The 14,607-nt window shown below is 36.6% G+C and overlaps 1 protein-coding gene and 1 long non-coding RNA gene across 4 annotated transcripts in view; one reads left to right on the forward strand and one right to left on the reverse strand.

Moving 5' to 3' along the window:
- Positions 1 to 1,657, reverse strand: part of DIAPH2 (diaphanous related formin 2) — a 141,845-nt gene extending 140,188 nt beyond the window's left edge. For 2 of the 3 annotated variants that reach the window (XM_048959963.1, XM_048959964.1), the window contains exon 1: positions 1,342 to 1,657. In XM_048959963.1, coding sequence (XP_048815920.1) covers positions 1,342 to 1,461 — 120 coding nt within the window. In that variant the 5' untranslated portion in view covers positions 1,462 to 1,657. The remainder of the gene's footprint in view (positions 1 to 1,341) is intronic. The other variant, XM_048959961.1, reaches the window with a different exon arrangement.
- A 73-nt stretch (positions 1,658 to 1,730) lies between these two features.
- LOC125699918 (uncharacterized) overlaps positions 1,731 to 14,607 on the forward strand; it is a 58,674-nt gene continuing 45,797 nt past the window's right edge. Inside the window, exon 1 of the long non-coding RNA XR_007379736.1 lies at positions 1,731 to 1,787. This is a non-coding gene — a long non-coding RNA (uncharacterized LOC125699918). The remainder of the gene's footprint in view (positions 1,788 to 14,607) is intronic.

The raw sequence follows: 14,607 nt of genomic DNA on the forward strand, positions 1-14,607 counted from the left end.
TCATCTCACACAAGTTTATAAAATTTTGGATTTCAATTAGGACAAAGCCTTTTCCTCTGCAATGGAAGATTTCTGTCCAAGTTTTTTGCCTCAAATTAAAGGAGTCTCCTGCATCCAAAAACTACAAACAAAATACTTTTTAAAATCTCTTCCCTGGGAAACATCTACAAGCAGCTTTGCTAGTTACTTTAAGCATAAAAACTTTGATACTATGTATCCTGTGCACGGAAGTGAGAGTTTGTTTCCAATAGCACCAGAAAACAAAATAAACCACAGTATTTGTTTATGCTGAGTTAATATATACATGGTTGCCTTCAATATAAGCAAAGTTCAAGTTATTCAGCATTTTGTCTTCCTTTTAAGCGATTGTCACTTTCAGTGCATTTGTGATGCCCCATATAAACATCTTCCCCATGTGCATTTCAAGTTAACGGGTTTCAAAAAAAATGGGTTTCCAGCTGATCAGCCCAAGGCTCCTTTGCATTACTCTTAATAAGACAAATCCAAGGTGGGAGCAAATAAATATTAACTTAGTTTTACCTGTGAAAAGGCTCGCACAAGTTATACCAAAACTTTATAATTAATGCTCTAATCAATGTGAAGTCTCAGTCTGGTTTTAATTAACGCCTCAAGTGCTTCTCTGGAAAGGCAGTCTGAAGATAAGGGTAAAACAAATTCACTTAAAGTTAAACCAAATATAAGTAACTGAAGTAAGTTTACTTTGCGTAAACACTAATATAATTAACTTTTCTTGCTTCTCCTCCATTTATAATTTGAGATACAGGACTGGTGGCTTTGAAATGTACCTATGCATGTTCATAAGAAATACAGTGCTTAAGACCAAAAAGCAGCTGTGATTTATAAACAGTACTGGTCCAAGGAGGACTGGTGCAATCAAAAGTTTACCTGTTCCTTACAAAGAAACCAGAAAAACTCCAGCATCTTCACACACACGCCTCCTTATCTCCCTGACACGCACGTAACGCTATACACTACTTTCGCACGAACTCGGGAGCTCACTCATGAAGCACACCGCTCGCATCGCGGCTTCCCGCACGGCACAGCGCACGCTCACAGCGCCGAGCCGCTCGGCCCGGGTTACTGCAACAGGTGCCGCAGCCACCCGGCCCGGCGCCGCGCCCCTCCTTCCAGCCGGCACCTCCCAGCACCGCGCACCCCCCGCACGTTTTCTCCCGTTACCACCGGCCCGAAAGTAAGGAGTACCCAAAAAACCATCACAGACTATTATTAAACCCTTCCTAAAAAAAGAATCCAGCAGCCCCCCCGGTCCGACCGCCTGCCCCTCCATCCCAGGCTTCCCCCACCCCCACGCTCACTCACCAACTTCGTCTTATTCCGGGTCTCCTCTTCCGAGGAGCGCCCGCTCCGTTTCGCGTTCATCTTGCTAGGGCCCGGGGGCTCGTCGCCGCCCCCAGAGCCTGGAGCTGCCTGATCTTCCATCCTTCCGGCGGCTCCGGCTCGGCACAAGGCCCCTTTTTCGTCAGGACTGTATCCTCACGGTCCCATAGAGTCAGCACCCACAACGGGGCGTCTCCCCATGGCGGCTAAAGCAGTTCCTGGAGGTACTCGAGACGCCTACTCCCAATCAACCGCCTAAGACGCTGAGCGTATCTAGGCATGCGCGCGGACAAACGACCGCTATTGCGCATGCGCTTACGTAGTGCGCATGAGCTGAGGGCGGGCGGCCGGAAAGGGCAGTGAGGCTTTGGCAGGAAATGGCGTCGTAGGGGTGCAGCTTTGGGACCAGGAACTCCAATTGGAAAGATGTAAGAGTGAATAAAAGGCTGATTGGTACAGGGCTAGGTAGTACAGAGCCAGCTAGTAGGATGGGTTCATTGTGAAGGCGCATGGCATAGTTTTTTTTTTCCTCAAAATGCTGGGAGCAGGAAAGGTCTGCATCTCACGTGTGGAATATCAATGCTGCCCATGGGGTTTTCTGAAATATGTTCCTTTGCGTTTTGTTTTATATTGGGTGCACAGGGTAACTGTGGCATGTTGGCTAAAATTGAGTTACCACAAATGAAAGCCTTTTTTACCCCTCACCTTTGGGAACTCCAGTCCTCAAAGTCTGAGTTTTCTGCTTATGTTCGTGGTTCATAATATAAAAATAAACTGCCTGAAGTTTACATAGAAAACTAAATTCCTTTGGCTGGACCTTGTGCATGTCCCTGTATATTAATATAATTGTTATACAAATGAGAGAAGAACAGGCTTTTTGTGTTGGCATAGTTGAACGTATGTTCAAGTTACCAGGAAAACAGCCATAGAAACAGACACAGTCTGTTGTAAGAGGACAAGGGCAATCCAAAAATCTTTGGAGTCCAGATTTATGTACAAACCTATCATTTTATTATCCTCTAGAGGATGTTCCCTCTAGAGTTCCCTAGAGAGTTTTGTACATCTTCCACAGCAAACCTTTTTATGTTCAATGTGCAAGTAAGACCTGTACAGTAAATTTCTCCCATCTCTGTCTCCCCACACATGTACTGACACACATGGTTAAAGCGTTCCTGAGATTTGTGGAACAATCTGGCATTTCTTGTAATAATAACAATTTTTTAGCTATACTTAAAAATGTTAGTATTCCTATTTCTACTCCACCCCAACCCTCACCCAGATTTGAGAATGAAAAAACAGTATTCTACATGCGAACCAACAATTTACGAGCATATAAATTCTGCAGGCAACTTTAAGCAAAAAGTAAGGTGATACTATGCAACTATCTCAATTAGGAAATTAAAATGAAAGAGTCCCTCACTTCCCCAACCCCATCCCCTCCCCCAGAAAAGGAAAAAACCACAACTACTTAAGGCAACCAAACAAACCTCAGATTATTTTGGCAACCAGTTTGCACTGTGGTGTTTTGGCCCACCTCTGAGAGCAACTTAGGTATGGCCTGAGGGTGAAAAAAGTTGTACAAAATGTTCTTAACTTGGCTTCATATCAAAGAAATTTTATATCTCTACATCTAGCAAAATTCATTTTACACCAGTAAGAATTTGTAGCTGCAGAAGTTTCCTGCTATGTAGCTGTATTTCTCCTCTTGGTTTCTAATGTAATCTCGGTCAAACATTTAACTGCAACAAGTGAGTCAGACAGTTACCTTACAATAAAATGATCATAGGCTGATAGGAATGTCCCTCAAACATGTACTGTTTTATATCTGAATTTGAACAAAATAGGCTTTTCAAGATGACTGGCTAATACAGCAATCTAAAAACTTAACTTTCTAACATCCTCCCTACAAACATATTAAAAAAATACATCTATGCAAGTTTCCAGAAGCTATGTACTCCAAAAATATCTGGGGAAAAAAAAAAAAAAAAGAGAAAGATATGAGATTTTATAAATCCAGTGACAGAATTTTCATCTATCAGTGAAAGCATAGGCTTCTGAGAAGTAATTCTAAGACAACTGAAGTCAACTTGCGACTAAACCAGCTACTCAGGTTTCAATCCTTGAGAAATATTCTGTTCTTTAGGTTTCTAGTATTGAAGAAGTAAATTAACAAACTTGAAATATTTGTCCTAACCATGTAACTGGGTGGTTGTAGGAGGGAGGATTTTTTAATTTTTCTTTATACAGGAATTATTCTGCATACTACTACAAGAGAATATATACGGTATTTGACTTAACCACAGAAAGAAAACACTGCTAAATCACCCAGGGATGCATATCCTATCTTTTCATCCAAAAATTCTACATCATGAGCACAACCACTCTACAGTTAACATACCAGAATCGTTCCACTAGTGTAACGCTGTAGACTGTATTCAGATTGTCTCATCTGCCCTCCTGGATTATCTTATCTCTCATCTTAATTGACCATTAAAACAGCAATGTTTTATGTTGCTATCATGAATAGTGTCACAAATGTTAATTAAAACAGCTAATTATGAACATTTACATAAGTGAATAAGGATTACAAATTAGGCATCTTCACAGCTGTTTCAAGAAGATTCTATGGTTACATTTTTTTTTTTGTAGCCATGACACAGCTGCAAAACAGTCCACTGATTAGGCTTTATATTTTTGTATTTTGAATAAGCTTACAAGTTTTGTCTGTAGCTATTTATAGGAAGAGGAAGCTAACAGCTTCCTACCTATTGTTTAAAAAAAAATTATGTTTAATATGTTAACAATGTAATGATCTCTTCTTTCACAGAAGACCTATAGTTGACCTTTACTTATATCTAGCTCTAATTTAAAGCCTAAAGCACTGGAGCTAGATGAGGTATTGATATGAGATTTATACGTTAAAGGTAAAGAGTCAACGTATGTCAAGGCATTTTATTCATTAAAGTAACTTAGGTAAATTAGAAAACAGCAGAATACTGTTTTTAATCTAACCAAGCCTTTAGTGATTTGCTCCAGGCTAGGCTTTCCAAAAATACCAAAAATAAAAATCCTTTTTTTAGGTTTGTGCTTTCTAAAGTGTTGTGGGTTTTTTGTTCTTTGCTTATGTTTGTTTTTGCTGATGTTGTTGTATTTAAAGTGTTTTTCCCTTTTTGAAGCAGTTAACTGATTTAGGTGAATTCTACTTTTCTCATTTTCTATATTTTGAATATTTTTCCTACAATTCTAGACCATAACAAAGGTTCTCTTCTCCAGGTGATTATTTTCTTTTAGGTTTTAAGAAAAAGGGGGGTGGAAATTGTATTCATGCCAAAAGGGGGGGGGGGGAGAGAGCAAAAAGGTAATATGTACAGATAAGAATCTGTACCTAGAGCTTACTGAGAAATTGGCGGTAGTATTTTTGCTAAGACAATGAGTTTGTAAGAGTAGGGAAAATAAGAAGAGGTAGCTTAGTAGATTCAAATTCTGTTCTGATCTGACTGCTACACCCTTTCACAATCAAAGTGTGTCATTATTCAAACCTACTATGAAACAGTCCTTTTCTATGAAGTCTATGAGTCCTTTTCTCAGAAGAAGAATGAGAAAGCTATTGGTAGTTTTCCAGTCTTTCTTCAGGGGATAATTTAATGATCTTGTTTCTTTGTTGGGACTTGAGGAACATTTAGGCAGGTGTGAGTATGTCTGACAGTGCATGTCTTGAGTGTGGATTGAAGTTGCTTATGCATTAGAAATAGTTTTCCTTATATTGTGCATATACAGATATTGGAGCAGCTCAGCTTCTCTGAATTTTACAGACACTGTGTATAAAAAACAATGCTTCTTGGATTGTTTTCTATGGCAAAAGAAAAATGTGCTTATTTCTGTTTAGTGCCTGGCTAAACAATTATCATCTGTGAACACGTTCAGTCTGAGGAAGGTTATGCATCCTTGTACCCAGCACTTATCCAATGTTGCCTTTGTCTTATCAGGAAAAAAAAATTAGTCACTCTGTTACAGAGAATAATGATGTCACACTGCATGAACTCTGAACTGACCAGAATGAGTTCATGTGATCCTTTGTATTGAGGCACACCTAAATAACACAACAGCAGAGTATGCTGTAGGATCTTTTACAGTGCTTCCTTTGGAGTATATCTTTTAGGGTTTCTTCTTTTTTTTTTTTTTTTTTTTTTTTTTAAATTATTTATTTTGTTTTGTTTTTTACAAAATGTCCTTTCATACAGATTTCCTTTATGACAGAAAAACAACTCTGCAAAAAGTAGGTTTCAGAATACAGCACCTATTTTCTGTGTAGCTTTTGTTAGATCAGTTTTTCAGTGAGATGAGTCACTAGATCAGCTTATGTAGTCACACAGACACTTGTTTATGGTTGAAGAGACTAAAGTTAAAAATATTTTAACCGTATGAATGTTCAGATAAGGATGATGATGACATAATTGAGAACAAATGCTAGTGCTTTTTACAACAGAGCCATTATTTTAAATTGTGTACTTCATCATTTGGTTAACTGGGGGTCTCAGGCTTTACATCAATTATGTTATGCTCCCTGACATCCTCAACAGTAGTTTCCACATTTTTCAATAGTTCTTGTTTATTGTTATAGAGGACTAATCAACTAAACATTCCTCTGCTGCTAAACACAGCCAAGAGGCTGCTTGTGAGTCAGGACTCTGGCAGATAATTCTTCTGTATATCACTGGAACTTTATTGGCTAGCTGTCTTGTTCTTTGCATGAACAGATACCAACATTTTTTATTTTCATTTTTTACTTCCTAGCTTGATGATCTGGCAAGCCATGTTTTCAGTATCTGCTGTGTGTAGTGGAAATGCTAAGTCATGGCCTGAAACAGTGATTGAGCACCTGGTAGGAAGGCAAGGCCAACCCAGGGCAGCTCAAGTGCAAGCAATGAATCGTAGTGACTGGAAGGGCTGGAGCCATGATCCACCCTTCCTCAGACCTCATTTAAGGGTTGGCAGTGGAGGGAAGGCTATCTCATGGAGGTCCTTGTGTACCTGAAGTCTTGTAAATGTAAACAGTTTTTCTTCTTTTGTTTTTGCATTAACAGCTGCTATGCTTGTGTTCATTTGCTGTAGCCTAGAATCGTGCGATTGTTATCGTTGCTGTACTTTCTGTCATATTACATCATTCCACTGTGGTAAGCTTATGCTTGTAAAGGACTTTAAGTAAACAACTTCCTCATGCAGTCATTCTGGGATATGATCAATAGTAAGGCTGGAAATTTACAGCACTGTATCCTTGGTTGTTTAGTAATCAGCTTTTTTGAATGTTCATGAATCTCATTACTACAAAGAGCAGCTGTTAAGGGGCAGGTACTGAATAAATGCTATTACCTGGAACTATCACTAAGTAATTTATAGCACTTTTGAAAATAGCTTTTTTGTTGTTGTTGCAGTTCTTTCAGTGGTGGGATGTGTGCTATGAAACCATACTTGTAAATAAAGAGATACATAACATGACTACTATTTTATTGAAACTATGAAGTTAATTTCCCCTGTAACAGCTGTCTTCAATTTTTTTCTTTCTTGCCTGTTATTTCAGTATCTCTTGCTATAATATCTGCTATATTACATAATATTTATCTTTAGAAAAATAAAAAAAAGATGATTGTCAACTGCTTGTTAGAATTCCTTAATCTAATACCAACTGTGAAAAATAAATGACCACTCAAATCTCTCCAATGCTTACACTTTTGTGCAAATATTTTCCTAATTAAAACGAGCTAGCATAATAAGAAGCTTGCTATCCTGTCTGATTAGTGGATCAAGAATTGTCAATAGTTAGCAGCTGTACGCTTGGCTGAAGTAGAGGAAATAATCTTTGCTTGTTCCTGACCAATTACTTAGGCCATCACAGATGGGTTGTATCAAATGAATACTTTTTTTTTATTTTTTTATTTTTTTAAATAAAAGACAGTAGATAAGAACCAACAAGCAACCACCTAGAAGTGAATAGTGTTTTTAAAGACAAAGAAGCAACCATATTTAGACACATTTAGAGTGGAGTGTTGTCTGGGAGAAAAAAAATACCAAGTTCAGTTCAGTTGAGCAGAATGCTGGCCTCCAAGTGTCAAGGTGAATGTTCTTATTGCAGGGATGTCAGATACTAGATGCTTCTATCTGAAGATGGGGAAGCGTTTGTTGGAGAAAATGCATCCTCTCTGAAGCTTGTTAATTCTAGTTCATGTATCTCCTGCTATTCCTGATATTATTTGTATTTCTGTGCTTTGATAACTGCTCCCTCAGTTCAGACTTATGATGACGGTATGTCAGCACTACTGGTTAAACCCTGGCACAAAGAAAGTCAGTGCTTAGGAGAGCATTTGCTAAACTTTGCCCTTCTATGATTTAGGAACATTTGGTATGTCTACATTTTTTTTCCCACACTAATACAGTCAGTTAGAATGGTTATAGTCCTGTTTGTTTTTTCTCACTATTCAGTTTCATATCTATAGTTGAACTCTACAATGAAATGCCTGATACTGTTAGTGTTTAGGTAATTAAATAACGTCATGGTTTTAATTATTACTTAGCTTTCTTATTTATCTTCTCTTGATAACTGACAGTAATATTCAGGTGTATATGGCGTTATGTCTTCTCGTCTGCATTCTAAAACTTTTCTAAACCAGTAACTCAGCAGTGCCTAGCACTAAAATCTTTCATACTAGGGCAACCTGAAACACTAATAAAAAGTTAGCTATGAGTTGTATTAATGAATGGCTAGTTCACTTAGAGTTTTCTCACTTATCTAGGAAATTGAGTTCTGTTGCTATGCTGTCAGATTATCTTGCTGTTGTAAACCCTTTGCTAGGGCAGTTATTTGTAACGAAAACTTTGTGCTGTTTGTTTATACCTCTTAACACAATGTTACCTGGAGCATGTTCTAGAACTCTTCTCCTTTTTTTTCTGTGTAGGAAAACACAGCCAATAATCATGAACTAGCTAAAGGTCTGAGTAATATCCATTGAGAAAAATCTTACAGTGATATTGGTATGCATTCTCAGAGTTTATGCTTGTCTCAAAAGTAATGACCTGTTTCTTTCAAAAGTTGCTTAAATTTTTCCACTGTGAAGAAATGGCTTACTTCAAAAATGGGCTTATGTTGACCCATCAGTGGGGCCCTGTTCTTTACATCTGCTTGTTATCCTTGGTTACAGCAGCTGCATAGTCTTCTAAATCATGATGAAAGAACAGAGATGGAATAGATGGAGAAGGGGAAAACATAATTTTTTGAAAGTTTAAGTATCTTGGGAATAGGGGCTTCCCCCAGCTCCCTTGCTTTATAAAAGTTATATTTCTAGGCAACTTGGCTGCAGTTCTGTTTTCTAGCTCAAAGGTTCTCCTGGTTTCAACTACTGCTGGCTTTCCCTGTTTGCATGTAGTCAAGGAATTTGCTGTTTTGTGTCATTAGTTGGATCAATTTGCTTGTGAAATGGCAGCAACAGTATGGAAACTTCATGTAACTGGCCCTCCAAGTGCTTTCAACTAGTGTCATGCTGATGCAGATTAATTGCAAGAGAAGACTAGTGTGGCATCTTTAAACCGTAAATGAAAAATATCGTCATATTTGAATGTATGTGAGTGGTAAAGAACAAGTATTTGTAGGAAAAGTATGTGGATTTTACAGAAGCATTCTTGTTTTAGTTTTTGTGTGTATTTTTTGTTTGTATTTTTACGTATGACTGTATCAGTAGGTGGAGGAAAACGTGTTTTCTTAATAAACAGACTCTAACTTGTGTTAGATACACTTTCATAATGTGGCCACACGTTTGCAGAAATCAGGAAACAGCTTTTTGTCATACTTCCTTTTTGAGGGAGTGCTTCATCATGACACTTCACAAAATTAAACAGTAACTTGTCAGTTCTGGCCAACACCCAGTCTTGCACACTGAAGAAAATGGAGACAAACATTTCAGTTGTTAGAATAACAGAAATCAGATCTTTTCTGCCCATCAGAGTCACTGTGAATTACTCAGTTTCTTATTGTGCATCTAGGACAACTAAAAGGAAACTTTGAGTAGTGCCAGTGATTGTACATTTGTACAAATGTAAGAATTGCTGTATGCTGATCTTCAAGTAACAACATGTATGAGAAAAGGTTAAGTGCTCTGTTTACTGCAGGATCCCTGAAAATATGGGTGTTGTTTTTGGGTTTTTTGGTTTTTTTTTTTTTGGTAGTGAATCTAAACCAGCAAAATAAATATGTCACTGGGCATCAACTTAGTTTAAAGCATTGAAATGACTCTTTGTAAAAATATTCTGCTTGAAGTGGTGTCTTTCAGTTATCTGACAAATAACTTCCATAGAATGCTGCTTTTGAAAGAAAAACAAGTTTCTTCAGTCAGTCAGCATAGTTCTTGCCATGTAGGATCTATGTTTCAATTTGAAATGTATTACATACCAAATGCTAGCAGCTGAGAACCAGTGACTTGCTTCAGTGAAGGTACAAGGTAAAATGTGCGTAATCTAAATGGAAATTTTCGATTTCTATCTGACCCAATTTGTCCATCTCTGAATTGAAATACATTATTTTAACTTGCATTTGGCCACGATGGTGTAGCAGTTATTAACAGTAACAGTTAATACAGTTACAGTATTAACAGTAACAGTTAATACAGTAACAGTTGCTTAGTGACTTTTGCAGATTCCTACAAATGAGTAGTGAGTGAAAGGGAGGTATATAGCATTTGCTGTCAGTATCCTTTAAACTTATAACTAACATACTAGTCATCACTACAACTTGTGTGAATGCAGCTGATGTCCCATTTTTGTATTTCTGGAGATGAAACAGATGCATGTGACTCATCATAAACACTCCAAAAGAGCTATTAAAAGCTGCTGGAAACCTATTACAGTGTGGAATTCCTAAGGAACTTATTTGGTGGGGGGGGGGAGAGGAGAGAATGCACAGCTTCTAAAAGATATTTTGAAGGCCTAATTATACTTAGAAAAACAAAGCAAATTTCTAAGAACAAAATATTCAACAAATAAAAACAAGTTTTCCATTATTAGAAAAAAAGATGTATCCATATTTCATTATTTATACTCTTCAGAATGCTCTTAATCTAATTCAATTTCATGGGTAGACAAGTACTTTTCTGTGCTTTAAAAACAAGCATGCACACATGCTGCTTCTTGCACTGGCTTTTTACAGATAAGGCTTTTACTTCTCAGACCTCATTAAGCAGTCAGTTGAGCAGACTAAATGAGCATTGCAAGTAGTAATGGATACTTACTCCATGTAAGTACAACAAGATTATGTGATACTGAAATACTGAGTGCTTAGCTGGAACGGCATCATTTGTATCACAAATAAACACACTGGGTAAACAATTCGTGTGTTTATGATAGCAACATGATCTCCTACCTATTAATAGGGTAGATCTGGGTCTCTAGATGAGGGTTTTTGTTTTGCACTGCAAGCTCTGTATCTTCTGTTCTAGCTATCGGAGGGGATCTTAGCCTTTTCAGAAAACAAATGGCTCCTTTTAAGTTTTAAACCTGAATGGAAAATGAGTAGACAGAAAGCTTCCAACAGAATGTGTTTCTGAAAATCAAGTTCCATTATTTTAAGCTGTTCTACATACACTCTGCATGCTTATCTTGTTTTTTAGCATTCTAGATTGTTTCTATTATACTTAGATAATATGTGAAACTTGTTTTCTCCAAGTTCAGATGCAAATAGTTTTTTCTCTGAGATCTTTGACAGGTCATTAGAATTACAACAAAATTCAAGCTGTACAAGCAGAAATAATTTTATGAACATCAGAGTTCACAAAATTGACTTCCTTAACTTTGTCTTGTTTACATTCTCATATCCAAGGTATCAACTTTGTCTCAACTCCTAGGCAAATTTCAGTTACCTCTTTACCACTAGATTCTCTGGTGCATAGGGGATACATCTATGCTGTAGCTTTTCCCTTTCAGTTAAAATTTACCATGGCTCTCTTCACTGTCTGTCTTCAAAGACGTTATAAAAGCTGCCTCCTGAGATTTTCTTGAAATTATTTTGAAACTGGGATTTAAAAATAAAGGCATGAGGAGTACAGGAGTACTGTATCTTCATAACACTAATGGTTCAAAACATTCATGAGAAAGTTCTTACTGATAGTAATCTGAAGAGTTCTGATCTGGTAGAATCAACAGAGTGTTTGTAACATGACAGCAGAAACCCTACCTGAGTCTTCTGCTATCTTATAATAGCATTGTCTTAACTAAAGAGAACTTGTCTTTTGTTTAGGACTATGAAAGTTTAGTAAATCATTTAATCAGCACTGTAATATGTATCACAAGGAATACTGAAGATGATCTGACCTTCATCAGTGTTCATGTTGCTATCTAAAACAGATTTTCCACTTTAAGCTAAGGTTTGGAAAGTAGAGTTTAGATATATAATTCCAATCTGATTTTGATACACACTCATAGAATTTGTGTAGCATGATCCTATTGTTGAGACAAAAATCTTGTATGTTTGGCCTGTGTGAATACTCTAGCTAGTCAAATATTTATAATATTGTCTTTAAACTTAGAGCCATAATGACACATAAAAAATAGATCAAATCCATGTGGTATAATTAATTGGGCAGTAAGGGAATTCACTATTACATGAATAGAAAGTGGATCAACTCTGCATTTACTCTCAAGTACATCAATGAAGCCTTGAGATAGTGTCCTGCACAGGGTGTTGCTTGGGTTTTTAGAAGGATAAAAGTCAACTGCATGGATCTGCATGAAGGAGTGAAGTGAAGGGGGCAGGGAGTTGTTGACACGGTGTTTCTAAGGAAAAATTGTTCCAACAATTGCAACAAATCAGTGCAAACAAGAAATGTATTTGAAAGTGAGTCTTTTTGTTGGGGAGGCAAAAAGTGATTGACTTTAAAACCGAAAAGCCAAAATTAAACCCTTGAGAAGAAAGGCTTGTATAACAGCAAACAAATTCTGTCTTTTAAAAGCAGTAAGTGTGATTGCATTCGTGTTTATGCAAATTACCTTTAATTTTCCTCCTTCTACCTCCTTTTGCGTTTTGTTTGGTCTTAATAAGAGTATTTCTGTGTATGTCCTGGATTTGCTTAGGTCTCTGATTGATGTTCTGTATCTAGTTTTTTGTAACTGTCAGAGCTCAGTTAGGACTTTGTAATACTTCTGAAAGAAAACATGCTTTACGATTCCGTGATTTAACTTTTAATCTTTGGTATTTTATTTACAATTTTGAATTGATATCCATAAACTGAAATGCTTTTCATAGTTAACTAAGAATCAAACATACCGAGTTGCTTTCCCTGGGTGTTTATAGAACACTATCTCTGTAGTTGCATCTTCCAAGGACAGGTCTCTAATGTGACTTAAGTTTTAGAATTGTTTTGAAACAAAGAAATGCATGTCTAGTACTTCTGGTGGCCAGAACATCAGGCACTTATAATGCAACAAAAGAGATACAAATACAGTAACTATGTCTTATTCTTTGTAAGCATTCACAATTGGAAAAAATATATATTTTTTTTAATTACAAGCTATGCAGGTAAGAATATAACAATGTATAGAGCCAAAGAGTATGGCAGACAAGGGTGGCTTGTGCTATCTTTTCTACTGCATTTCAAAATAAGATTGTCTTTCCATTGTTTATGTTTCTATCCATCTTATCCAAGTAGATGGATTCCACTATTGAAAAATATTGTATAACTTGACAGTTGTTTCTGTGGAAAAAAGATGCTGTAAGGCAGATATTGTGTATCAGTACTTCACTTACAGTTTTAGGTAGTAAATAACCAAACTGATCAAGTTATTACGGGTACCTTATGTGCTTTGTAGAGTACTGATTAGTAACTGCTTCATAGGCAGTAGTTTCAGAGATGTTTAAAGTCATACTGAATAAGATTTCTTTAGCAAGTAGCTACCCGGTGTGAGTCATTACCACTGACAGAATCTGCAGCACATACTAGCATGTGATGTCTGCTTAAATGAATTGTTTCACTTATGAGCTAGCTCACTTTATTTGAAATAATTTCTAATGCTACCTTGCATTTGCATATTTATTTAGGATAAAAATGTTTTAATGACATAGAAAAGGTTGAAAATTAAAGTTAAAAAAGTAAAAAAAAAAATAAAAATTAACATTTATGATTGCACTCATTGGATCACTAACTTGAATTAGATATAGCGGATGATTCATACTTTCATATCATGCATTTATAATTTGCACGGGAAAAAAAAATATCCCAGGTGCTGTAATTTTTCAAAACATCTCTCAGCCATATGGAAATGTAAATTGCAAATTAAGTGTGCAACAGAGTAATCCCTTGGTACAGAGCAACCAATTGCATTAAGCAACCACAATTAATATCCTTAAATATTCTGCAGAGTAGCTTTATATTTAACTTCAAGTAGCAAGTAAAAATAATTTTGCAGTTATGAATTGTGGGTTACTGGTATTTCAATATACACAGGATTTTGTTGAGTTTACACTGAACAGTGATAATCACCATGACTTCCGGTGGAAGTGAACTAGGATACAGAAGCAATGTTGGACATGTTAATCATTATTTTACTTACGAAACATCTTGACTTCTAAATTTAAAGTATTGCTTGATACTGAGAAAGTAAAATTTATTCCCATCTGGAGCTAGTCCCACAGTTGTGGCAGATAAGTATCTGTTAGTTCTTCACAAACAGATAAGGCCAAGAGTGCAGAAGTCTGCTATTAGCACAGAATAAGGCTGACTTTTAAACAGACTGCCAAAGTGGCTCCAGAAATGCAAACAAAAACTGTGTAGCCTTTTTTATACCTTAGTTTGTTCTTAAGTCTAGAAGGTTAGTTGATATTTCCTTGGCCATAATTTACTTTACTCAAGAGTTAAGGCCTCCAGTTTCTCCAGATGAGAACTGTTATCAGCTGTTGTTCTGTATATAAATATTGAAATAAAAACAGCATCATTGCTGTACTAGTAATTCTGTGAAATACAACTCTCATTGAACTCTTCATGAGCATACTAGAAAGCATGAAATGCTTCCAGGCTCTTGCAGTATTTCACACTGAAATACAAAAATAGAGAGCAATACACTTTTTATTTTTTTACTTCTGAGAGGAATTTGAATGTTTCCTGGCAAATGTGGCAATAATATTGTAGCAAATTTTAGTTGTGTGAATAACTTCAGTAAGTGATATTCTCTACTAAAGAATGAATTGCCTTAAATATGATTAAATGTAATAAGCAT

This window comes from Lagopus muta, chromosome 13 (genome assembly GCF_023343835.1).
Source record: "Lagopus muta isolate bLagMut1 chromosome 13, bLagMut1 primary, whole genome shotgun sequence".
Classification (NCBI taxonomy): domain Eukaryota; kingdom Metazoa; phylum Chordata; class Aves; order Galliformes; family Phasianidae; genus Lagopus; species Lagopus muta.